This window comes from Leptidea sinapis, chromosome 23 (genome assembly GCF_905404315.1).
Source record: "Leptidea sinapis chromosome 23, ilLepSina1.1, whole genome shotgun sequence".
NCBI lineage: Eukaryota > Metazoa > Arthropoda > Insecta > Lepidoptera > Pieridae > Leptidea > Leptidea sinapis.
Genome location: NC_066287.1, coordinates 12,546,641 through 12,573,075, shown reverse-complemented (window position 1 = coordinate 12,573,075; position 26,435 = coordinate 12,546,641). Strand labels below are relative to the sequence as shown.

The 26,435-nt window shown below is 32.9% G+C and overlaps 1 protein-coding gene across 3 annotated transcripts in view; it reads left to right on the top strand.

Moving 5' to 3' along the window:
• Window positions 1–24,200, top strand: part of LOC126971101 (serine/threonine-protein phosphatase 2A regulatory subunit B'' subunit beta-like) — a 148,063-nt gene extending 123,863 nt beyond the window's left edge. For 2 of the 3 annotated variants that reach the window (XM_050817247.1, XM_050817249.1), the window contains exons 3-11: window positions 7,289–7,425; window positions 8,639–8,816; window positions 9,075–9,217; window positions 10,886–10,986; window positions 11,421–11,589; window positions 13,745–13,871; window positions 14,589–14,753; window positions 15,864–15,946; window positions 17,796–24,200. In XM_050817247.1, the coding sequence (XP_050673204.1) occupies window positions 7,289–7,425; window positions 8,639–8,816; window positions 9,075–9,217; window positions 10,886–10,986; window positions 11,421–11,589; window positions 13,745–13,871; window positions 14,589–14,753; window positions 15,864–15,946; window positions 17,796–18,501 (1,809 nt within the window). In that variant the 3' untranslated portion in view covers window positions 18,502–24,200. Of the gene's footprint in view, window positions 1–7,288; window positions 7,426–8,638; window positions 8,817–9,074; window positions 9,218–10,885; window positions 10,987–11,420; window positions 11,590–13,744; window positions 13,872–14,588; window positions 14,754–15,863; window positions 15,947–17,220; window positions 17,249–17,795 lie in introns of all 3 variants that reach the window. The other variant, XM_050817248.1, reaches the window with a different exon arrangement.
• The last annotated feature ends 2,235 nt before the right edge of the window (window positions 24,201–26,435 follow it).

Below are 26,435 nucleotides of genomic sequence, written 5' to 3'. Positions count from 1 at the left end.
AACCAACCGTAAATCCTCTCTATTGAAAGGTTTCATCTTAAGACTTAAGCCAATTACGAGGAATCGGTGCCCGAGCACGTTGTCCTCAAAGATCGTTTCATGGACGACCTCATTTCTTCGCATTCATAATTTAGGTCGACACGTAACAAAAAGAATATTGAACACTCGTAAGCTATCAGTTTCTATGAGTTTCCCATCATTCCTGGAGAGTTCTTTGTAATTTAGTATGAGGAAAATTTACAAGCGGCCATCTGATGGTAAGTGATCACTTTCTTTCGTGCTCTTATTAAAAACTAAAATATTCACAGGAGCATTGCATTTGAGATATGTATTTTTTGAAGGTACAAAGGTCAAATATATGCATAATGAAGAAACAATGGCTTGCAAATAAATTTAAAAACACAAAATATTTGCTTGCACACACAGCTTCAAATAATATTATATTATAGTATGTACTGGTTTTCAGTCATCCCTATCTGTTCAAAATGTTAGGTGGAATAACTAATACAAGGAAAACTTATAACTATAAAAAAATACCATTAAAGAGATAAAGGAACAGAAGAGTGAAGATGTCAACAGTATTATGTGTTTCTACTTGTGAGTGTGTGCGTGCGTGTTTCTGTGTTGTGTGTGTGTAAGTGTACGGTTTTGTGCAAATTTGATTTCTAAAGTTCTCTTTAGGTGATGTCTTTCTAGACAAGTATTGAGCGTTTTGATCTTTTCTCATTTAGATAACATTTTATTAAAGATTTCCTTTAGAGCTAGGTTAAGACAACTAGTTATCTAATCCTGTGTTAGTAAACTCAGAATGAACTACTGAGTACAAACGGTCACGATCATATTATGTTAATGATTCGATTCAGCAAATGGCCGGCTACAGGAATACTTCAAATTTATTATTTTCGTACAGAGGATAATAAAATATCTACTGATACAGCGTTTTATTTTATTATTTGATATAAAAACTAGGTAAACAACGAAGATTGACAACTAATGCTAATAACTACTTAATAATACGTCACAACTTAAGCTATATATTAAATTAACAACAGTGAAATTGTTAAAAATAACATATAAAGAAATAACAATAACAATAACACATAAAATAACTATAATGGAACGACAAAGGCGGATTGGACACATTACATCAGTTAGTTTATATTTTAAACGCATTCAAATTGGTTTAACTGACCAATAGACAAATCGACGAATATTCTGATATTAACATGACATAATAAGTAGTTACTTATTATATGACAAATTGTTTAAATTGTTTGTTTTTTATGTAATATACACGACACACTATATGAGGAAGCAGCATACTTAAATTTGTATTTCACCTGATTTCACTTATCAACTTCCGGCCAACATGATAAAACTCACAGATAACCTACGCGTACACGTATTGTTTATGGCTCGAATCACTGAGTATATTGCACAATCCGAGTCGGTTCGTCAAAGCTAACCCTCGAAAGATAGGCTAATGTTAGCCATGGTGACCTACTTCCGCGGTTCACTGACCTCGCCGAAATGGGGAACACTTCGCTCACATACATTAGACAATGGTTGTATCTGAAATGTCTATAGATAAATTATTGTACGTACATTTTCGATTCTGAGCCAAACACTCGCAGCTTTATTATTTTATTTTAACTATACGAGACAGTCAGCTTATACCAAAATACAAATAAATGACGTTAACTCTCGTATGATGCTTAAGAAGTTATTGACGTCATTTTTCTTTTTAAGTAACATACTTTCGATATCAGTTTTAAGTATTTTGATATCAGTATTAGTTCCGGAATAATCGACAGGTCACACTTAACGATGATAAGACCTGTATAAAGCTATAGATGAATTTACAGCGCAACGCAATTATTATAATAGACTAGCTGACCCAGCAAACGTTGTATTGCCATCATAGTACCATCGTCAACTGTAGTTAATCTTTCAACTATAGGTAGCTAAAATTAAGTTTGTTTAACTCCTGAGAAAGTTAGACAGATATAAAGATTCTAATTAGTTATTCATTTTAAACTATTCTTTCAATTTGATTTCTGAACGACGGGGGACACATCAAAAGGAAAAACAAAATTGTTGTTATTTTTTAAATTCCGAACATTTTCATATATATTCACCTTTTAAACCTTCTCTGGACTTCCACAAATAATTCAAGACCAAAATTAGCCAAATCGGTCCAGCCGTTCTCGAGTTTTAGCGAGACTAACGAACAGCAATTCATTTTTATATATATAGATGACAGTTCCACAGCTAGGAAGTTGTTATCTTACTTCGTCTAAGGCTGTGCATAATTTTCTATGTTATACGTATCCAATAGACGTACGATATAACCAATCTCCGTTATAACTTTTTCCTTCAATATCCGTTGCACGACAAATTTCATAAAACTAGACACCTCAAAATATACCAATTGAAGTCTACGCAACAATTTTCAAACGCCAAAAATATGAAAATAAAACATAATTATTGTGTCAGAGTTTATTTTGTTTTTGTGTTTCTCTCACATAATTAATGTGAAAATACAGTAAGTACATAGTATTTTATTGCACATTAAAAACCACAGCGTAACACCAGAAGTGAGTCGATAATGACCAAGAACCACACTTCCAGCCACAGACTACGATATAAACTATTCATAGCTCTACTCTTATATAACTGTTGCCCTGTTGCCATTTGAATACGACTCTTGTCATTTGGGAGTGTGGTCTCTTTGTTAGGTCAAGAGTGACAGTTTACGACCAATGGACGCCAATAATAATACTCCAAAATCCGTTAGTCAAGTCTGTCAGTTATAATATAAATCGAAACAACAATAATTAGAAAGCTGAATGAATTATTTTGAAATTTAAACCAAAATGGCGCATGTGAAACTGGCCGTCATGCAAATGAAAAAATATAGAAAAGTATTTAGTGTCATATCTTATGGATAGTCATAAACTGGGGGTATAACCTACATCAAGATTTTTACTGCCCATAAACTAGTGGTGGTTTTCTTGTAATCGAGTAAATTGGAATATAATTTAAATATTCCTCTTTCATTGTATTTTGGTTTGAGCTGATGGTATTGTTACCAATGCTCTTAATAAATAAAACAAAAAAAAAATACATTTTGTTTTTATTTTCTCATACAATCCTACCACCGTGAGAAAATCCAAACTTGTAAAAAATAAACCCGCTTGACTGTTCTAAAACATTTGTTATATTTCACAGCATATGATAATTTTTCAATAAAAAGTAAATGGTATTCAATTTTTTTGTTCAATAGCACAATTTGTAAAAATAAGTGAACCGGTGTTATCATACACGAACATTCATATTTTCTATTGACAAGCTTATAGTTAGTTACGTGACCCTCTAAAACATTTTATTATTTAAAATATCTTTATTTAGAAATTAGAGATGGGCCGAATATTCGTTTTATATTCGGTATTCGGCATATTCGGCAGCTTTACCGAATATTCATATTCGGCCGAATATTCGGCTGAATCACCTAATATTCGGCAAAGTGATACTCAAAGTTTTTTCTGTTATTGACCCACGGGTCTCAAATCATGATAATACACGTATTATCATGATTTGAGTGTACAGTGTAATGAGGTAAGTATTTTAGAGTATAGCTTTCTGTTTTTGTCGTCACTGAAGCTTTATTTTCAATTAAAGTAGGTTGGTAAAAAGATAATAACTTAATGCAAAATATAGGTATCTACTATCTAGCTGTTTTGGGATTAGGCTGCCGTGTAAACTCTTTAGAATTATATATTATAATCAGGTCTTAATTGAAGGAAAAAAAACAAGATATTTATTTCGATAAGTCTTTATTGTGTTAGAGAATAGCTTAATCAAATCACAACACCTTAGTAGATTATGAATAATATTTTTTTATATTAATATTAATAAGTAATTTGTTTATACTTTTCAGGTTGTAATTTAAGAGATCAATCACTTAATCTACACATTTAGAGTTAGGAACTTAATTATAGTCTACTGAGATATAAGACACATATACACGCTTAGCGTAAACAAGTTTAGACCTGCATTTGTGCGACGGAACGGAATCATATGTACCGAATATTCGGTTCGGTAAAAGTTTTACCGAATATTCGGCCGAATGTTCGTATTCGGTGAAACCCATGTTCGGCCCATCACTATTAGAAATGATGTATTAAATATTTTTACTTTAAAAAGTCAAGCCAATTTCACTTTTTTCCGTATGTGGATGCTTAGCTTCAGGATCCATTTTAGCAAATCATTACGAGAATATAATATTATAATTGTGTGGCGGGGGTATTGTTTAACGAGACTCACAAGATGGTGTGTCCAATAAGAAGCTAGTTATAATAATAATAATAATGTAATAATAGTCTAATGCTAAAATTTAGTTATTAACTTATAATATTTTGTTAAAATTAAGTTATTAAAATGTTATAAAAACGTTACGAATACATATATATTGTATTTTAACATGTCTGTCAAAACTGAAAAAATGAAACGTAATTTCAGCAATAAATTAAAAAAGAAACCTAAATGTATGTATAAAGATATGTCGTACAACGTTCCATATTTAAATATGTCAATTACTGTTCCTTATAGAAAGCCGTGGTGATATTATCTAGATACGGTAGAGCTGGTAGCGTTACGTTACGTTACGCGTCGATCGTAAACTAATCGTTATTCACTGGCCGACAAAGACGCGTGTCAACGCGACCTAATTCAACCTTAATGGCGGAAGTCGGCCCACCCAACATACACGTCAATGACTGACCGCTCTTAACTTCAATACATGCTATTATGATGCTTAGATAATCAGATTAAAGATTATTATGGTAATGATAGCTAATTAAAATACAAAGTGACGTTGAAAAAACCAAACAATGTAAGAGTAAGAATTTCGAATCTTGTTTATTTTAAGCAATAACAGAATAAGTTATTAATAATGAGGTATAATCAAATGAAAATAATAATTCAAGTAACCTGTCAGCCAACCTGTCGTCGGTCAAATAAATTTTATTTATTTGAAATAAGCTCTTTTGAATCGTGACTATAAATAAATTACTGAATCTACCATATGTTAGAACATACAAGAAACTCAACGGCCACTCTTTTAAAGCAATAGAGTATTTTACAATGGCTGTAATATACAAAACAAATTCGTATGTAAGGAGCTGCATTCAATAGTTTTAAATAGGTGTATCAAATATTTCATAAAAAGTAATTAAGAATAAACTGAAATTACAAAAATAATGCTCACAAAGCAAGCCCACTAAACTATTCTATTACAGTAGATTTTATATAAACCAAGGGAATACAATTATATTAATTTTAGATCTATGAGGTTATACAGTCTCAATATGAAGAAATATTATTAGGATAACCAGGAGCATCTATTTTCCATACTTCTTTATCCTCTATATATTCTTTAACCGTATAGTAAGTAGGTTTTTGAATAATGCGATTCTTATATTATATTAAAAATTAGCAGGAGTGACAGATATGTTTTCCATGGAAAGGTTTATTTTGTCTAAATTCTGTAATTTTCTGTAAATATTATAAGCTTATATGCTACAAATAGTTAACCATTAATATAGACGAGGAATAAGACAGGTCCTAGGATGGAAACCTGAGGAACGCCCATCTTCATTACACCTCCTGATGAATGTTCATTATTAATTACTACTTTCTGAGTTCTATTCGTTTTTCTACTTGCTTTGGCAAGTATTAAATTGGATACCATTATTAAAATGAAAGTAGAAATGGGCCCCATTTTGAATACACTTTGCTCAAAATAGACGTTAACTGTCACAGTCTATCTAGACGTATTTAAATAATCAAAGTTCATAATAGTATAACTTCCTATAGATAATGTTTCATGGGGCACACTAAAAGTTTTGCACTTCTAGCTAATCGGAACTATTTGAATTTCAAATGTTATTTAAATTAAAACTTTTTTGAAACGTTGCAACCTTCTTAGTAATAAAATAAAAACAATTGGCGGGAAATCATTCATCAATTGTGTTTTATCACACATCAAAGTTCTACGTACGCAAAGAAATGGGATTAAGTCGAAAAGATTTTAGAGCGATAATTTTTTATGATTTTAAAAGTTCTCTCTCTCTCGTCGCAAGACTATGCCGCTCTTATACTAAATGCTTTTGGGAGAGAAGCACCTTGCTTGAGCAGCACGAGGCGATGGTTTGCTGAATTTGAGAGGGGTCGGGTTTCTTTACATGACGAATTTCGTGAAGGGTGGCCCTCAACTGCCGTCAACCAAAATAATGTGACTGCTCTTAAGCAGATAATTGAAGAAAACCCGCGGATTACCTATTCGAGGACTATTGGGAATTGGTATGAGTCAAATTCAGAAGATTTTACACGAAGAATTGAGAGTTCGGAAACTTTGTTGGCGTTGGATCCCTCATGAACTGACAGCGGAGCAGAAGCGGGCTCGCGTGGAATGGTGCTCACAGATGCTAATGAAGTACGACCATGGACATTCTAATGCTGTTAAGACATTGTCACAGGAAACGAAACGTGGTATTATTGTTTTAAACCCGAAAAAAATTTAAATCTTGTGAATAGGAGTTTGAAAATGACAACAGGCCAACAAAAGTTAGGCAGGCGAGGAGAAACATTAGTAAAAAAATGATCGCTATTTTTTTCTCAGCTACGGGTCCCGTCTGCACAATTCCACTTGAAGATTAATACAGTGTTAATGCAGCACTCTGCATTCTACTGTATTCTACTATTTGTTTACCCAGGGTAAACAAGAAGTTCGCGAAACACGACCAAAAAGGCGCATTCTCCTACATCATAACAACGCTTCTTCACACACGGCCAACAAAATAAAGTAATTTTTAGCTTCCGAAAAAGTACAACTCGTCACCAATCCTGGACATAGCCCTGACCTAGCACCTTGTGATTTCTGTATTTTCCGCAAAATGAAAGATTTGATTGATTGATAATTGAGCGGTTTGACTTTTACAAATTCTGAAGAGGCAGTGATAGCGTTCAATCAACACGTAGAAAACATGCCTTCAGATCCGTGGTTCTCGTGTTTTAAAAAATGGTTCGATCGCATGAAAAAATGATTAAGATGTAAAGGAGAGTATTTTGAAAAGCTATAAACATAATATTTGGGTTATAATATGTTGGTTTTTTTAAGTAACGCAAAACTTTTAGTGTGACCTACGTATTAATCGACAATAAGTTTGTACGTTTTCTATATTATGAATATCAAGTTAAAACTAAAAATGCTTTTCCGTTGTTATAGGTTCCTCGAGACAGCTTCAAGCACATAGTGAAGGCATGTGAATGTCCTCTCTACTGGAAGATGCCGCTGTTTTTGTCAACACAGCAGAATCTACACGCGCCGGTCGATGGACACAAATTTATTGACTTCTGGAGAGAGTAAGTTTCTTATATTTATTCGTCCCGTTTTGTTGGAGTAAATCATTATTTTACATTTAAAAATTTCACTTAATTTTTATTCATATTGATTTTTATTCACTAATTTGAGTTGAGAGTAACTTGTGGTAAATGTTACGGTTTTCGGGTAGCGATTTAACGGTTTTAGTTTGCGGATAGAGCAATTTAATCAGCTGAAAGCCCTAAATACAAATATAAGCCTAGTTCCAAAATATTATATTCTCAGCATGCGTTAATACTTTGACGGCCTCATAAATAAACTTGGTTTAAAGTTTGTTAAATGTTTCTAAATAGACAGTTTGCTTATGACATAATAATATCACGGTTTCCGCATTTATTTGCAAGGCTGCCAGACATTCGGAAAACATCGGAACTATCATTGTATTCACAGTGTTGTCAACAATACAGTCAACATTTTGCATATTCATGATTTGTTCTCAGGTATAAATTGAAGTATATTTGTAAGGCCGTTACTGTTTAGTTTTATATGTATACCTTAGTCAGTATAACCGTTTCTTGCAAAGAACCGATAAAAACAGGCTAGGAATATTAGTTTAGTGTGCGTGACAAGCTACGTCTTGCACTCTCCATTTGTTTAGTGTGCATTGCTCAAAATAGAGGTTAGTTGTAGAGTCAATATTTTTCGACGTTTTCACAGCTGTCATAGTCTATCTAGACGTATAAATGATCTCAGGTTATAACTAGTTAAACGTCCGACAAAATTTTACTAATTCCCATATAAACTTTCATCGCCTAATTCACCCTTTTCCATTTAATTTTAACCCATTTTTTTAAAAGAGTAATGGTTGTGTTTGATGTTTTTTTAACGGAAAAGGAGTGAATTCGGTGCTTTTACTTTAAAAAGGAAAAGTGTGAATTGGGCGTTTTTCCTTAAATGTAAAAGTGTATTGGCGTTTAGAGAAGTTATGAATTCTTAAGAAATAATTACCCACTGCACCTTCTGGTATTTTATTTCTGAAAAAGAAAACACCGGTGCTGCTGCACCCGGCAATTACTAAAATGGAAAAGGGTGAATCTCTTCTGTTCTGTTTCAATGTTCTGAAGTTTTTCTGTTGGTTACCCTTTTGGGACGAACACACCACCTGTAGGTTTATATTTGTAGTATTGACCCCAGAAATGTCAGACAGTGTACTACTAGACAACTTGTGTCTAATTATTTTATTCTTGATTTCAGAATGTCAACTCAATGTCACGATCAGGCTTCAAGGTTCGTGTACATCCTGACTCGAGGTAAAAGTGACACGCTGGCACCAGAAGACTTTGTTCCACTTGTCCAGGACGTGGTTGATACTCACCCTGGACTCTCCTTCTTGAAGGAGGCCACCGAGTTCCACTCCAGATATGTACATACTGTAAGTGCTGTATTTGAATTCTTGAACTGGTAACTGAAAACGTATATCTTTTTTATGACAATAACGGATGAGACGAGCAGCACGTTCAGCTGATGGTAATTGATACGCCCGAACCATTCAAAATACAGTGCCGCTCAAGATTCTTGCGGCACCACAATTTCCCTCGTCACCTTGAGACATATAAGATGTTAAGTCTCATTTGCCCTGTACTTTCTAGTAGTAGTATTCATTTTCTTAATAAGATTATATTAATTTCAGGTGATTGCTAGGATATTCTATTGTGTAAACCGCTCTTGGTCCGGCCGGATATCAATTCCAGAGCTGCGAAGATCGAATTTACTTCAAGTTATTCAGCTTCTAGAAGATGAAGAAGATATTAATCAAGTAACGCAGTACTTTAGGTAATTGTTAAAGAGTATTTATTATAAACAAATAAAATTTGAACAAGAAAATTTTATGAACGATGCGGGATTCGAACCCACGACCTCCGGCCTCCGTGCCGGTCGCGGTGCTCTATCCAACTGATCTAATCTACAGGATCTACTTTACAGTTGATAACCTGCTCAACCCCAATATTTGCATATTAGGAAATTGACTTCAGATGTCGCTCTAGTCAATCTAAACATTATGTTATTTTTTTTTAAAGTGATAACCTCACTTCTAGGATTAATACACAAATAAAATTATAATATATGTATTATAAACATTATGTATTACATACGTTTATCAATTCTGATATTTGTATTATCTTCGCGACTGCAACATTTATATATTCGTTTGTAATTCAAAGGCGCATTGTTCCAGATAGATTTTTTATGGATAAGGAGGACAAACGAGCGTATGATTGTCACCTGATGTTAGGTGATCACCGGCGCCCAAAATCTCTTGCAGTCTCAATCAGAGGATATACAGGAGCTTTGCCGGCTTTTTAATAAGGCAGGAATCTGCCGAATTCAAGCTAAAATACTAGCAGACAAAAAACATATGAATATTTTAATACACTCATATGAGGTTATTTGTTGGTTGGCTATTATAAGTAGAATTATACATTGTCTAACAATCCCTTGGGAAGCAAGTTTTTATGAGAAAAATTGAGACGACCATGGCGTTCATATGTTGATAAATGATACGCCCTGTCGATTGCAATGCATTGTACTCAGGACTCTTTATTGAATCCAAAATTCTAAGCAGCATCTTAATTGTGCCCGTCACTAAAGACATAAGATGCTAAGTTTTACTATCCTAGTCAATTTACTAGCTAAGGCGCCCATCAAACCATAAATTTCTTTACGTGCACGTAACTACTTAAGGGCAGAAAAATACCCCGCTGTGGTTCCCACATGGCCAGCAGTCTGAACAAAGAGCACTTCCACTGATGGCAGACGTACAAAAAATGATATGCTGATTCCCAGCAGGGCCCAAACTAACCTTACCTACCCAAACTTTGTAAGAACATTTAAGTACAGCTTTACATATAAGTTCTAGTTAATACCTACGTAAGTATCTACCCTGGGATATAGCGGTAGATTCAATAGGAAAGATTTTTTTTTGAACATTCATAAGTGTCATTTCCGCGACCTACATGAATAAAATGATTTTGATTTGATTTGATCTGATTTGATTGATATTATATACAACAAATTTGGTGCTGAGGGCCATGTTGTTTCAATAACATCACACAACTGCGTGGAGAAAGTAAGTAATTATTTGTGTCAATTTCTGCTGCTCAGCACTGTTTCTGTTGTAATGTGCTTTACTGTTTCACTGTTAATACATAAGTATCCATCCCTACTCTTTGGTCCTAGGAAATGACTTACTGCAGATCTCAACGAGAAGATGTTCTTTAGTAGGGTGTAGAGATATTTTGCTGGTATACCTCTCGCGTCTATTTGTATGGTATAAAAACATACACTTAACAACGTAAACCCCCAGATACGTCAGATTTTTAGTCCGCTCTGAAGTTGCATTCGCCGCACTGAGATTTTATATTAAGCTACTGCGTAGCAGACTAAAAATTTAGCGAGGCGTCGAAGTCGTCATTCTGTGAATTAATCTGATTTTATTTTCAGTTACGAACACTTCTACGTGATATACTGCAAGTTTTGGGAATTGGATAAGGATCATGATCTATTTATCGACAAACATGATCTCGCAAGGCACAATGATCATGGTAATTATAAAAGTCATACTTTTAACTTTCATAATATTAGTAAAAATTGCTATAAAGTTTTACTAAACTTGAGAATGACCTACCTAATATTTTGAAAGAAAAATCCCGCTCAATCGCAGTTTTATTAACTAATAAGTATTTTAAAATAATAAAGGCGTAATTACTCACTTATTCCATTAAAAGGAGGATTGATTTTTACGATTATAATAACGACTACCTATTATGTTTTTCTGATGATTGGTAATCGTAAAAGCTGGGAATCAAGATGGCCGAAACGTGTTTGTATTTTTAAAGTAAGCACATAGTAATGCAGCTTAAAGACAAAGAAATTCAGATATATAATGAGGAATTAATAATATCTTCAGATTTAAAACTAGTATGTACCCAGAACACATTAATTGAGGATAATTTAAGGGCTCTTTTATACCTTTCAGCTCTTTCAAGTCGAATGATAGAAAGAGTTCTTTCTGGTTGCGTGACCCGAGGCAACCAGAATCGGTTGACACCTGATGGAGAACCCAGGATGTCGTATACTGAGTTTGTATGGTTCCTGCTGGCTGAAGAGGACAAGACTCATCCCACCGCCATCGAGTATTGGTTCAGGTCAGTTCAAAATATAAGTCTACATCGAAGATTATTTGAGTACTATTTAACATAGGCAACAATTTACTTTCATATTTGAATATCAGAGTAGACAAAGAGAGTATTACCATAATGATATATTAAATATTATGTTAATGTTACGGATGGTGTACATCACCTAAAATCTATTCTCTCTAGATTTAGCCTCATACAATATGACCGATAATGCCTAATGGCTAATAATAATACCTGAGGCACAGTGCTGCTTGGTACTGTCGTACCACGTCCACGCTAAACGTAAAGTCCACGCTAGTTAAAACTGTGAACAGCGGCCATCTTAGAGACGTCAAAATGCGTCATCAAGGCAGATGCTTCAAAAATCAGCAAACAAAAGTATTGTTTTCAAACTGACGACTGTCTGCTCACGTCACGCAGAACATTCCAACCCGCGTAGGCTATTCTTAGTGTTTTGACGTCATGACATATCCTTGTTACTAAGATCATTCATCTAGATCATACGTCTAGCTAGATTGTGACAGCTGTGAAAAAGTGGAAAAAAATTGAATGAAAATTGATGAATCATCATGATGATGATGTCATCCCCAATTGACTCTAGAACTAACCTCTTTTTTGACCAATGCACGCACACGAACACTAAATAACACACAAATCGCGAGTGTAAGACGTAGCTTGTCACGCACACTAAAGTAATAAACCGGGCCTGTTTTCATCGGTTGTCTAGCAGCAAGAGGCTCTATCTAGACATATAAATTATCGCTTTGTTCATTTACGTATGTATTGGATATTACAAATTGGTTCTTCTCCACAAGACTTAGATCTACGATAGATAGATTCAGCCAATCTAAATCAAAATAATCTAATTACTGAAAGGTATTTAAATTAAAAAAAAAAAATAGGGGGAGAGGTTCTTGCTTTGTTTCCGCAGCGTTGGTAGATCGCATTAAAAACAAATCTCAAGGATTTAATAAAGCTAAATTAATATTATAATATCTGGTATTAAGAAAATGACTACCATATATAGATTAAATACTTCTTAACGTTAAGTGGTCTCTAGACACAATAACTAACTTGTGAAGAAAAAGTATTGCATGTATAGAAACACTTGGGAGTGATGGTGCGGGTCGTTACCCAACCCATTACAGATTTAATGTGAATGTGCCGAGTACTTTCATCACACAAACCACGTAGCCTTGACCCTTTGTGGTAATGACTCTTTAATCGTGTGGGACTCATAATCTTGTTGCCCTTCATAAAAGGGCATTCATAAATACATTTATTTGTGGGCGGCGATAAAAAACATGGCCTCCGAAAAGATAAGGTTTTGCAATTTTATATTTAGGTATATCTATATATATATATATATATATATATATATATATATATATATATCATATATCAGTATCAGCTCGATCCTTTACAGCGACCGCGTACAACGCAGAGTAGCTCGGATTGTCGGGGACCCAGTGCTCTGTGAACGGCTACATCACTTGGCGTTGCGTAGAGACGTAGCTTCATTGTGTGTCTTCTACTGCACCTAGCACGGGGAGTGTTAGGCCTGATTCCTGCCGCCGAATTCCACCTTCGCTCGATACACCACAAATTAAAATATCACCGCCACCACCTGGATGTGTGGCGTACGTCCACTGTGCGGTATTCAAGGAACTTCATTCCACGTACAACAAAGCTGTAGAATGAGCTTCCTTGTGCGGTGTTTCCGGGACGAACAACATGGGAACCTTAAACGCGTATAACTTTCTAAATGGCCGGCAACACTCCTATGATTCTTCTCGTGTTGCAAGAGAATGTGGGCGGCTCTTTAATAAAAAAATGAAAAAATACAATTAGTTTCGAGATAAAGTTGTAATTTGCAACCATGTTGATTATAGAGTAGTTGAGTAATAAAATAATACAAATTAATATTGTGTGTTAATCTGCCTCCAAAATTCGATTGCTTTTGGTTCTAAATATTAAATAACTAGGAAGGGTATATAAATTAAAAAGTGAATAATTAAAGCAAGTGACACAAGCTGTTTTGAACCCAACGGGTTACCATTTAATTAGATTAATTAAAAAAAATGTAAGAAATCTAAGAATCTTAAGTTCGTCTGCCTGAGTTCGATATATGTCACATTTTTATTTTTTTTTCTCATTTCAGGTGTATGGACTTAGATGGCGATGGATACATATCTATGTATGAGCTGGAATACTTTTATGAAGAACAGATGCAGAGGATGGAAGCCATTGGTATAGAGACATTACCGTTCAGTGACTGTTTGTGTCAGGTTATTATAATATTATTCTTTCAATTATTTGGCTCTTTGCTTCATAGATTATTCTTTTGTGACGTTCCTATTTTTTATCAGCGTATTTCTCCCTGAGATCTTGGTTATGCTTGCAGTTGACGCAGTATTGACCTGTCACATGTTCGTATCAGTTCACTTGGTACATAAATATAATTCTATTCTAAGTAACTAATAATAACAATATCATACTAATAAACTCCAATCATAACATTTTAGGAGCTTTTATGATTAAATGTTTGATATCGACAATATCGCTTCGAATTCAGCTATCAATCAAATATTTTGTTTGCAATTAAACTATGTTATTAAAAAGTAAAAAAAATTAGGGTTTTAATTGTCAGATTGTTTATTGCTCAGTTTTTTTTTTTTTTTTGAAGTATAACTTCATAAGTAAAGAGGGTATACCTCTTCGTAACGTAACGCGTTACGGCGCCAGCCTCTCTGGCTTCCCTTTTCCTCACGCATACGGCAGCGGTTGGCAAGCTCCTCCTCTCTCACTCTGACCAGTTGTTACTTATATAGGATTAAATAATGATACTAATGATGTACATACACAAAATTCTAATATACATATTCAACAATTGTAACTAAGAATAAAATGTACCAGATAGTTTATTACATAATATATATTCATATAATTATCACCCCACCAACTTTGAAAAATCATATTAACTTTACGTTATTTCTTTTTATTAGATGTTGGACATGGTGCATCCAGCAGAGCAGGGCAAGATAACATTGAGCGACTTAAAGAAATGCAAACTAACGCCAATATTCTATGACACGTTCTTCAATTTGGAGAAATACTTGGACCACGAGCAGCGGGACCCGTTTGCCACGCAACGGGATTCTGACTCAGACGTAAGTTTTATTTAAACAGTCTAACCACAGAGTAGGTATACAGTTCAGTACAAAAAATATACATTAAAATTAAGAACTTCTTAGTCATTGTTTCTTATTTTACAAAGCTTTGCTACAAAGAGCCCAATTCCTATGGCGTAGTAGTTGTATTTACCAGTGGGTGGCTCCTTTGCCATGGATGCCGGCTAGATTATGGGTACCACAACGGCGTCTTGTGCCGTGAATCAGTAATGTGTAAACATAACTGTGTTTCAGTCTGAAGGGCCCCGTAGAGAAATTACGGGGCAAATGAGACTTAACATCTTTTATCTCACGGTGACGAGCGTAATTGTGCTGCCGCTCAGAATTGTTGGATTCTTCAAGAATCCTGAGCGGCACTCCATTATAATGGGCTAATCGCTGCTCGCCCTATATTATAATTATTTTTCTATATCTGATTATGCTCATATCGATGTAGCGTTTTAAAGGTCATCAAACCAGTTAAGTAAATAAATCGATAAAATCTTGTACGAAAAGATTTTTTTTCTACGGAAATGAATATTGCACCCAAGCCATACTGCCTACATAGGGTGATATATTAAATGTTGCAGCTTACTAGACACACATTGGTTATGCATATTTATAGCAAATCTAAGTTACCCTTTATATATATATATATATATATATATATATATATATATAAATCGTATCAAATCGTGATTTTTATGTGTAATAGGTACCTCAGAACTCCACCCTTTTTTGCAATCTTTTTTTCATTTGAAACCTTCCGATTCCTTCAGATTTGTCCCATTGTTAGATATTTTCTGATTCAGATCTCGTTTTACCACTATATACTATAACTACATCGCAAAAGTATTACATAGTACCTATATATTCATTGCGTTTCGGAATTTTTACAGTTAACTGAAGTTGTACATCGTATTTGTGGCCTTCATTGTTTTGAAGAATATATTAATTGATTTATTTTTTTAATTTATAATGATCTTATTAAAAAAATGATAAGTCTCAAGTGGGCTTCATTGTATCAATACTTTTTGTATGACAAAAGTAACATAACAATATTAAATAATCAACAATTTGAAAAATAATTGTTGGCACCAACTGTTTCAGATGTCGGAGTGGGATCGCTTTGCGACTGAGGAGTATGAGTTGTTGGTGGCGGAGGAAGGTGGAAGTGACGCTCAGGATCAGATGTAAGCATATGACGTCACTGGTATCATCACTTGTATGAAATAAATTTGGATTATACGGTCAAATATAATTAACAAATTATATATATAGGTACATCTAAAGATGTTATATGACTACGTAAACATAGTCATATAACCGTCGTAAATCTTTAATGAACTTTATTTAGTATTTTTTACCTACTCCGTTTTTAATAACTGTAGTTTTTTATGTGTTATAATTTGATTATTATTATTAAGATCATAAGGTTTAAATAAAATTAAGGGTACCTACATTTCCATTGTGAAGGCTAAGGGTTAGTAGTTATACAGTCTCTATTCGAGTTTCGTTTATGAATACCTTGAATATAATAATGTAAACATTATTTTTCCTAGGAGATTAAAACAAATTATTGAAACTGAGAAACGAGATTGTGTAAAGCATTACCGAGAAATATGCAGACGGTTGCACAGATAAATACCTAAGTATTCATTTTGCTAATGTAATGATCACAGTTTAATAACGTACCAGCACTAGACAGTTAGACATAGCTGCCAATTGTGTTAGTTTGTGTTTCACAAAGATTAGATCATCTTCAAATATTTGTTCTGAATTTAAAATTGACATTCACAAATCTCTTACTACAGCTAACGTTGAATTTTAATGTTGTACCTATTCAGTCTTATTATTTCAGTAAAATTGAAACTGTTTAGCATGAGTAGTTTCCCATTTTCATTAAAGTTTATTTTATTAATAAGTATTATAATTTAATAATATATTTTGATTATTCAACTGAAATCTGAAAGAATACGATTTGGTCCGGGGTCATATACCTACACAATTTATAAGAAGATATTATATCACGAAAGCAATGTAGATAAAATATACCACATACCATTTAAAATTAAAACTTGGTAGAATATTGTTTGTGGCATCCAATGTTTTGTTTATTTGAGGCAAATTCAGTTCAGTTTCTGTTAATGTATAAGTCTTATCTACAGGTAGACAGTGCAACATTTTTATTCAATGGAATCTATGCTGTCTATAACAATAAATTGACATTAGCTGCAAGTTTCATAATACACAGTAACCACTCTTAGTTGCCTACATCTATTTTATTTATAAGTAGTACACAATAAAATAACTTCTTATTAACTTTCTTTAGCAGTTTTTATTAATTAATTTATCATTTGAAATGTTTATGATTTTAACTTCTAACTAACGTTTTTAATTAGGTATATTTATTTTATAATTTATTTATCATTCCTTATTTTCATTGGTACAACATTTATTTCACCAGGGAGGATACCAGAAGTGGCTATGATAGGGTAAGAGGTTTTCGTGAATTGAAATGTATGTGACTTTGCTGCGTTTATAAAACTAAAACAAAATAAATAATGAATTCATAGTGATAAACATCATAAGAATCAATTTATTAATTGATTTGACAACACACTATAAAATTGATATATAAATAAACTTATTTTGTTTTGCCAATTCCTGCATCGAATCTTCGAACTATTAATTGTGCATTTTTATAGCAGTTCGCTTTAATCATTTGATTGTAAATCACATTGTTATGAATAACAATAAAGCAGCAACTTGCAACAATTTTTTTCTAATGACAAATACAATGTTTTTGCTTGATATATTGTCCGCCTTACACCTGCCTGGTACACCAGTACCACTGGTGAAACTTACGTTCATGTACATATCCACACATCTTCTTGCTTTCGTTTGTAAATAAGCTCATTCGCATTAGGCATGGAGCGACTAACACATATTAAAACAACATTGCATTAAATACATAAGTAATACAAATAAAATTATGAGTATTGCCTCATACAAAAAACTAAACGAATCTGATATTTCCAGCTCATACGATGAAACGGACGACGATTGCATGTCACCAAATATAGATGAAGTTACTAATACAGATGTGATAGAAGATTCCAGTGTCGAAGATTCCACTTTAAGTGATAGCATTTCAAACTCTCGAACAAAAGATATTCCCGGAGTTGGTCCGATAGCATCACGAACCCCTTTATCAAATCCATCTGGTTTCGTCAATCTCAGTTCAATATACGCACTCGGAAGCACCGATCGTTGGGCGAACAAAGCTAATGTTCCTGAAAGGAAATTAGAGAAGCCAATACCACCAGAGAAACCTGTCAGTTTGATGATGATGAATGGCAAAATAGAGAATCGTTTTGCCAACATGGGTAATAATAGTTTCCTTTATTCACAACTGCTGAATCCTGGTGCCAGAGCTAAAGACCCACCTTCCTACACTGCAGCTACTAGCGCTCTGCTTAGTAAAAATGACAGCCAAAAAGTGACGTCACCTATCAAAACAAAATCACCAACTAGTCCAATTAATGGTGTTAGTAAGATCTCCGATAATTATGAGAAAGCGGTCGCTGAGAGACTAAGCCCCCAAAGAGAAATCTCGAGGATGAACCGAAGTAGTGTGTTTAGTAAAGTGAATACGGGGGTAGTTTCAAAAAATAAAAAGACTGGGCGTAACCAAGAAGAGGACGACGAAGACTATGCGCGGGATAGTGATGAGTGTTCTATTTAGATTTTATTGAAGAATTGTGTTTAGTGACAATAATTATTGTTTCAAGAACTTTCTGACTTGATAGACATGATAGACACTTGCTGTAGTCTACGGTGTGTTTTAACATCGCTGTGAGTAGTAAATATATCGGAAGTATTATACTTGTGTAGTGTTGTACAGCATTGAATAGATTTTATACAAAACTTAGTACGAATAGCACCGACAGCGAAGTCATGCTTGCATATTTTGTTGGCCCAAAGTTAGCTGTAAATCAACGATGTATTATCATAATAAACATTTACTGCTAGAAAATGAATACTGGCCTCGATATTCCGTCTTAATAAGTCATATCACAAATCCATCCACACCCGAAATGTATTTTGAATAAGACTTAGATAATTTATATGTCTAGATAGAAATGTATAGAAAACAGGTCAGATTTATTATTTAAGTGTGCGTGACATGGTATGTCTTACACTCGCGATTTGTATATCACTTTGTGATAATGTGTGTATATTACTTGAAACTGAATAACTCTCAACATCAATATTTTGTGACGTTTTCACAAATGTCACATTCTATCTAAATGTATAAATTATCTTAGGAATAATATTAAATGAAATAGATTGACAGTGTTCTTTGTTTGAATTATTAACAAACGAATATTGTACTGGAGTTGTTTTTTCGAGTTTCTAAAGACATATTATATTTTAAATAAATACATTATTAAACCCAAAGCGGGTTATTAATTATAGAATATTTCTGATACTAACTTGCTATGTTTTGAGAATGTTCTTTGGGACCGATTCCCGACAGAAACTCGAAAAAATAAACAACTTAGAATTGTTTCGTTGCAAGGCCTAAGCCTGGGCAGGTAGTCAAAATTCAGATCTAGGAATTAAGGATATTATATATTAATTATTAATCAATCATTAATAAACACGCACAGAGGTTAGGTAGTATAATACGATATTTTTGTAATTTTTAAGGTAACATACATACACATAATTGGTAACGAAATTTAGTGTCATAATACATCGATCAAATATTTTGAAATACAATCTGATAGGTTTCTTATTTAAGAAATATAACTATAATATCTCCATCATCCTTCTTGGAATGTATTCTACAGATATTAATATTGATCGTGTTCTTGAAACCTTTGTCATTAGGCTGTACATTTTTGCTTAATTAGGTAGTTATAGTTTGTCTAGTCTACAGGGTGCTTTCTGATCGTAATGCAATTTATATTTACCAGTACTTTACTGCAGCCAAAGATAAGGTTGTTAATAAAACCACAAGCAAAAGAACATTATTATTATTTTTATTATTATTTGTACATAGTTTTTCAAATTGTTGACAGTTACCTAAGTGATTTTATCTTGGGTTCTTTGAATTTGTAACCTAAGTCATGAACTTGATTAAATAATCCGAATTGTGGATTTGTATGAAACATTTAATGTCCCTAATATGTTGTTATAGGAATTTATTTTATTGGAAATTTCCATTCAGATGATGATAATATGATGAAGTAGTCGATAGCCTGGTGGAAAAAACTCATTAAAAAATAGTGTGTATGTATGTACACTCGTTAGAAGTTATGTCTTTTGCGTAAAAAAAATAAAAAGTTTATAAATTTAAAAGTAGTACAAATGATTAAATGATCGAAGAAACACATCTTTAAAAATCACACACATGCATATTTACTGACGTATGTATTTATTTTTATCCAAATAGATATAAAAAACACGTGTGTTATAGATTCGTAAATATTTAAATATCCAATTTTCAATATAGATTCCTGATTTGGTACTACAATACACTCTATAATAGTGTCTGCATAATAGTTAACATGATAATTTAAGAGATATTTAGAAACCAACTTCATCCTGTTACTTTTGTGTTATGGCGCCACTTCACAATCGGCGATTAAAGGCGATTACACGCGAGCACGATCGTGTGGAGGACTTATTCTCTTCTAGTCGCCGAACATCGTCTAAGCCGTACGTACTTCGCATCGTCGTCGAGGCGTTGTTTTGTCTTCCTTTTTACATAGCGCGAGTACGTACAATGACTACTGGGTGGTCAAATGAAGAAACATTTAAATTCATAGAACATTATCAGAATTACCCAGAAATTTGTAATCCCAAACATAACATCACAAAGGTGGGTATAGGTACTCAGATATTTATCGATAATGAGGTTTGTAATCACTCATTTGAAGAACTGCCGCTCAATAAATGACGATAAGGACGATGACAGACGATCATACAAGTAACGATCATCGCCGAGAGTGGAGAGGAGGCATTACAGTGATGCGCGCGCATCTTAAAATTTCACTCTAATCATATTCATGACACGTGTAAAGAAGTATCTTCAATAAAATGATAATTCCAAAGATGTGCAACGTATCAACTGTCGAGTGTATATTGGTGTGAAACCGCATTAGTTATTCTGACGTATTATATTACTATTGTCATCTACATATAGTAAAATAATAATTATAATCTTTGTAGAATTACTACAGAGGCTGTAGTAATTAAATGAATGATTTAAATGGAAAAAAATATTTTCGAATATTTTCAATTTCAAAATCAAAATTTTCAATAACATTAAAAAAAATAGTAATTAATACAATGTAATGAATTACAGTGTCACCAACTTATCTGTGAACTGATTGGTGTCGCCATCGTCGTTTCAGTGTTGCTAATTAATTCCAATGTGCACAAAAGTCGGGGCATATTTAACGCTTAAGATTCAGAAGTATCGCAATAAAACACACGGAACACTCGAAAGTAGTATACACTGACACTGACAGTCTAATTACATTTCAACATGGTGACCGTAGTTCCTATTTTTGCCACTTCACAGATAAGTTGGTATTACGTATACATGACAACTTATACCTACTTCACACTTGACAGACGCGTATTTTTTTTATTATTGGTTTGACTACGTGGTCCTAAGTACTAGGGATAAAACTAAACAAGAACTTTTAAGTTTATGAAAATAATGTTCAATGGCATTTCTTAGCAACAGAATTTACATTTTCTGGAGCCAGTTGTGATGAAGCACAGCTTCACTTTCCAAATAAAGAAAAATTAAAAAAACATTAAATTTTCATACAGTTAATAAATTTTATTGAAGTGTTGCATAATTTTTATTTAATCTTTAGAATACCAATTAACATTATTAATATTTTTTATGTAATGATAATAATTATTAGTTACCTACCCTAGATAATTTCTTACGTTTTAAGGACTTAAAGGGTAGTAAATTTGTTATATCAATTTGAACGTTGGAGAAACAGGAACTAACTTAGTACCTATTTAATAAAATACGTTTGTTATGCACGGATTTTATGTGTTAAACCTAAACAGGTTTTAGTTTTGACCGCGATTAGTTTAACATTTGGATTTCATCCCTAGTATAGATAAGTTTAATTTGTTGAAAAAATGTTGATTGTATTAGATTTGTCTGTTTGTAATCCTAATGTAAAATATGAATGAATCTATGTGTCTCACGTATTAAAGTATCATTGTTTTATAAATCTATTATCCTAATAGCAGCAAAGTTAAAGTGTTTTCGATTTTATTCAAACAGAAAAAAATATCTATTCGAATTTCGAATCATTGAAGAATTCTCTATACATACCTATTAGAAATAACATCTTGTGGGGCTCTATTTATTTTTAATTCTACATTGTTGCCATTACTTATAATAGACTTATGAACCGTTTACAATTTAATTGATGAGGCGTTATAATTGTTTTAACGCATTTAATAGTTTGTGATTTGTGTACTTGTAGTTCTTGTGTGATGAAGTAATTGTTTGGTAGATATCTAAATATTAAAACTACTGTTTAAATCTTCCAATTGATATCCCCAATGACAGTGCCATCATCATTACTGAATTTAACACATTGCACATTGGTCTATATCTGATAAACCATTCTTATTAGGCTTTTATTAATATTTGAAGTCAAATAGTCCAACAAAAATCCAGACTACTGATAAAAACAGTGGTTTTAAGCAATTATAATAATTTATGTATTTATTAGTTTAAAATATTTTAAATGTGATTATTTTGTACTAATTTTGAGAAGGGAATAACTTAAGGGTAGAACGGGGCTAATCATGCGTTGCCAATATTAAATAAATTTTTAATTTAAGAAAATGGAGCAATTTATAACTGCTGATATATTAAACTATAAGTTAAAACTTATGACGCCAAAGTACAATTTTGGTATGTATTTCATAAAATTTATCAGTATCTTATTACGTTCAAATTCGGGATTTTCACTTCCAGGAGGTCTGTTGGGATATATGCCTTCGATTAATGATCAAAGTTAATAATTTTCTAAAGTCTAAGGAGTTTAAACTCCAAAGCTTGTGCTAAAATAAGAAACATAACCGAAATTTCGTGTTGCAGTTAACATGTTTTGCTTCCCGAATTATGAAGCAAAAACATTTTTTTAATTAAATTTAAATATTACGGAATGGTTGCAAAATTCAATTGTCTCTGCACTTGTAACTATAGTTTCGTTATTAACCTAGATCCTAGACCAAACTTATTCAGATTCCACTGCTGCACCTCATAGTTATTGTCACAACCATCCGCCATACGGTCCGGCTTAATTAAATACGAAAGTTTACTGTCTACATTATTATATCCCAACATACTGTCTGCCAATGAGAGCATGTTTTTTACACCTGCTCTTATTTGTCGAGAGGAGAAAAATGCATTCACGTATTTAGACACTGAAACGGGGCCCATATGACGGGCTCGGGTGAAACACCCCCGACTAAACACTTCCTCTGTGCTGATTGTTTTTTTACCGAAGCCGGGCGGGGGGCATCTGCGCTATCAAACTATAGATACTTAAGGAAATTATCAAGAATGGAATTTTACAGCTTAGCCCCGTACTATCTTATTAAAGTGAATGTATACTAAATACTATTTTAAGGATCTTAATCCTTCTATTAATCTAAATCTGACCAAAAGATTATAAACTTCAGACACAAACAAAACTTTAGTGATTGAAACAACGTTAGCTATCTAGTAGTCTCATTATGCTACGAAGCTAACGAAGTTATTACGAATAATCCTTGACCATAAGGTCAACATAGATTAGTTTCATGTTTGTACTTATACTTGTGTTTAATTGTATCTGATAAGTATTTTAAAATATACAGGATGTTATGTAACGTAATTATAACCTCGAATGAAACACGTCAAGGCTTTTTTAAACACAATAGGTAAAAAGTAAAAACAACCCAATCGAATAGTAACGGATAAAGGTACAATATATTACTAAAATAACACAAGATATAAAGAACTGTGCCTGCTTTTACATAATATGTTTATGTATAGATCACTTATGTATAAAATTGAAACATCAATCTACAATTAATATTCTCGTTATATTTTTCATTTTCTTTTCAATTTATCTCTACACATCTCACGACTTGACTTGTTAAAATTCTGTATCGTAATTTTTTTACTCAGACATATTAACAGATTCATCTTATAAGTGTCTATTGATATTCAAGTTATTATAATTTTAATATGAATGAAATGAATGTGTATGATCTATTTTAGTTTATTGACAGAGGAGAGTTTGTGTATCAATGTTATAATTTGAATAATTATTGTGTATGATTATATACTCTGCAAGTGACAAACAATAGATAAGTATCCTAATAAATTACATAACTCTATTATGTCGTTGAAATTATTTTTTAAATATCTTAGTTCCCTCATTGTGTCACCTGTTCGTGTTATGTAATCGCTGTGGCCCTTACTTTCTTTTAACACCAGGGAAATCACAAGAGCGTTACGAATCTTTATAGGGTCAAATTTAACCTACATAAATTTTGAATTCGAAAATCGAAAACACGTTAGTACCTACTTAGAGGCGAGGATGGACCACCGTGTTGGTAGTAAACGGTTATACCTACTGCGCCATCGACGCATCGGGCATAGTAGACATATGTATCAGTATTGAAACTAAGCCTAGTTGTTAAAATACTTACCTACATGTGCGTACACCTCAATGAAGCAATAGGGTTGTCAGGTTATTTTTCTAACCGACTTTAAAAAAGGAGAGAGTTTTGGAACAAAGTTCCTTAAGGGGCGTTGCGGAGAGTAAAAAAGTAAAAAGCATAAGATTTTTATGTATAGTCTATGTATGATAGCTATACAGTGTATAATGTAATATTATAGTCAACATGATTTATTTTTATTTATTTAAGATTACCTACAGAAACTACGACATACTATATTCCACTATAATTACAACATACTTAAAAAAAATGATAATTGCGATTCTACTTACAGGCAATCAGACATGCATGAAACATAATTTTATGACGATTGTTTGTCGGCTATAAAATAATAACGAATTATATAAATCTAACAAATATTTTACAACTACTTCTACACATATAAGAAGAAAAATTTATAAGAACAAATTTAAATGAAATTAGTAAAAAAAAAACACATACTTTTTTGACGTTAATTGTCGGTTAGATACTAATAACGTATTATATAAATCTAAAACATATTCTACAACTATTTCTACACAAATAAAAAGAAAAGTACACTTAAAGAACAAGTTTAAACTAAATTATTATTTAAAAAATTACAAAGCCTACGCCTAAATTCATTTTCAGAATTATGCTTAATGTCTAAACCCTCAATCCTTGAAGATAGATAATTGTATGACCGCGAAAGCCTTACTAAAGTTGAATTGGCTCCAAGCCTCGTTCTGCAGAGTGGGATTTTAAACAATGCAGTTGCTTTACGAGGAGGTCGATGGGTAATATTGATGTCAAACAGACTCAATAGAGCAGGACACTGAATTTTACTGTTTATTATTTTATACAGAAAAATCATATCTAAGTATATACGGCGGAATTTTAATGATAGGGTTTGAAAATGACGCAGACGATCGTTATACGAGATCAAGTCTCGTACGTCAGGCGTACGGTAGGTGAGGTAGCGGATTATTGCTTTTGAAGCCTTTCAATCCTGTCACTGTGGATATTATAGTCAGGGCACCATACTTGGGAACAGTATTCCAACTTAGATCTCACAGAGCTATTAAAAAGGACTCTTATTGTGGATATTTTTCTAAAATCTTTGGCGTTTCTCATTACAAATCCTAGAGACTTAGAGGATGATGCAAGGTTGTTGTCAACATGCTCAATAAAATTAAGTTTAGAATCAAGTGTTACTCCCAAATCGCGTATGCTATGGACTTGAGTGATTCTTTCATTTAGGATACTGTATTGACTACTTATTGGATTGATCTTGCGCGTGAATGATATATGAAAGCATTTGGTTGCATTGAGCTGCATGTTGTTGATTGTGCACCACTGAAATAAACGATCGATATCACTTTGTAGTAGCTGAGCATCTGCAGGGTTTCTAAACACTCGTAATAGTTTGAGATCATCGGCAAATAAATATACTTTTGAAAATTGATATATATTACTTATGCTGTTAATAAAGACATTGAAAAATAACGGCCCGAGCACTGATCCCTGAGGAACTCCAGATGTTGCAAGGTAAGGTTTTGAACTAAATCCATTAATAACAACAGTGTTGTGTCGCTTACAAAGATAAGTTTCACACCAGTTTAACAGGGTATCTGTTATCCCAAAATTCTTTAACTGTGTTAGTAGCAAGTTGTGGTTAACTTTATCAAAAGCCTTTGAAAAGTGTGTGTTTATTGCATCTGCCTGCTGATTGTTGTCTAGTGCATTAATTACTTCATTGGTGAAGCTAAATAAATAAGTATGATGACTGTTATGTAAATATTAAAAAAAAAATATTGAATGTTTTTCTTGAAAATATTTTTTTAAATTTTTGTTGAAATATTTTAATTGAAATATTGAAGGGAAACTTTGAAATATGTGTTTTTAAACTTTATCCTTTCTTGAAGTTTCTAT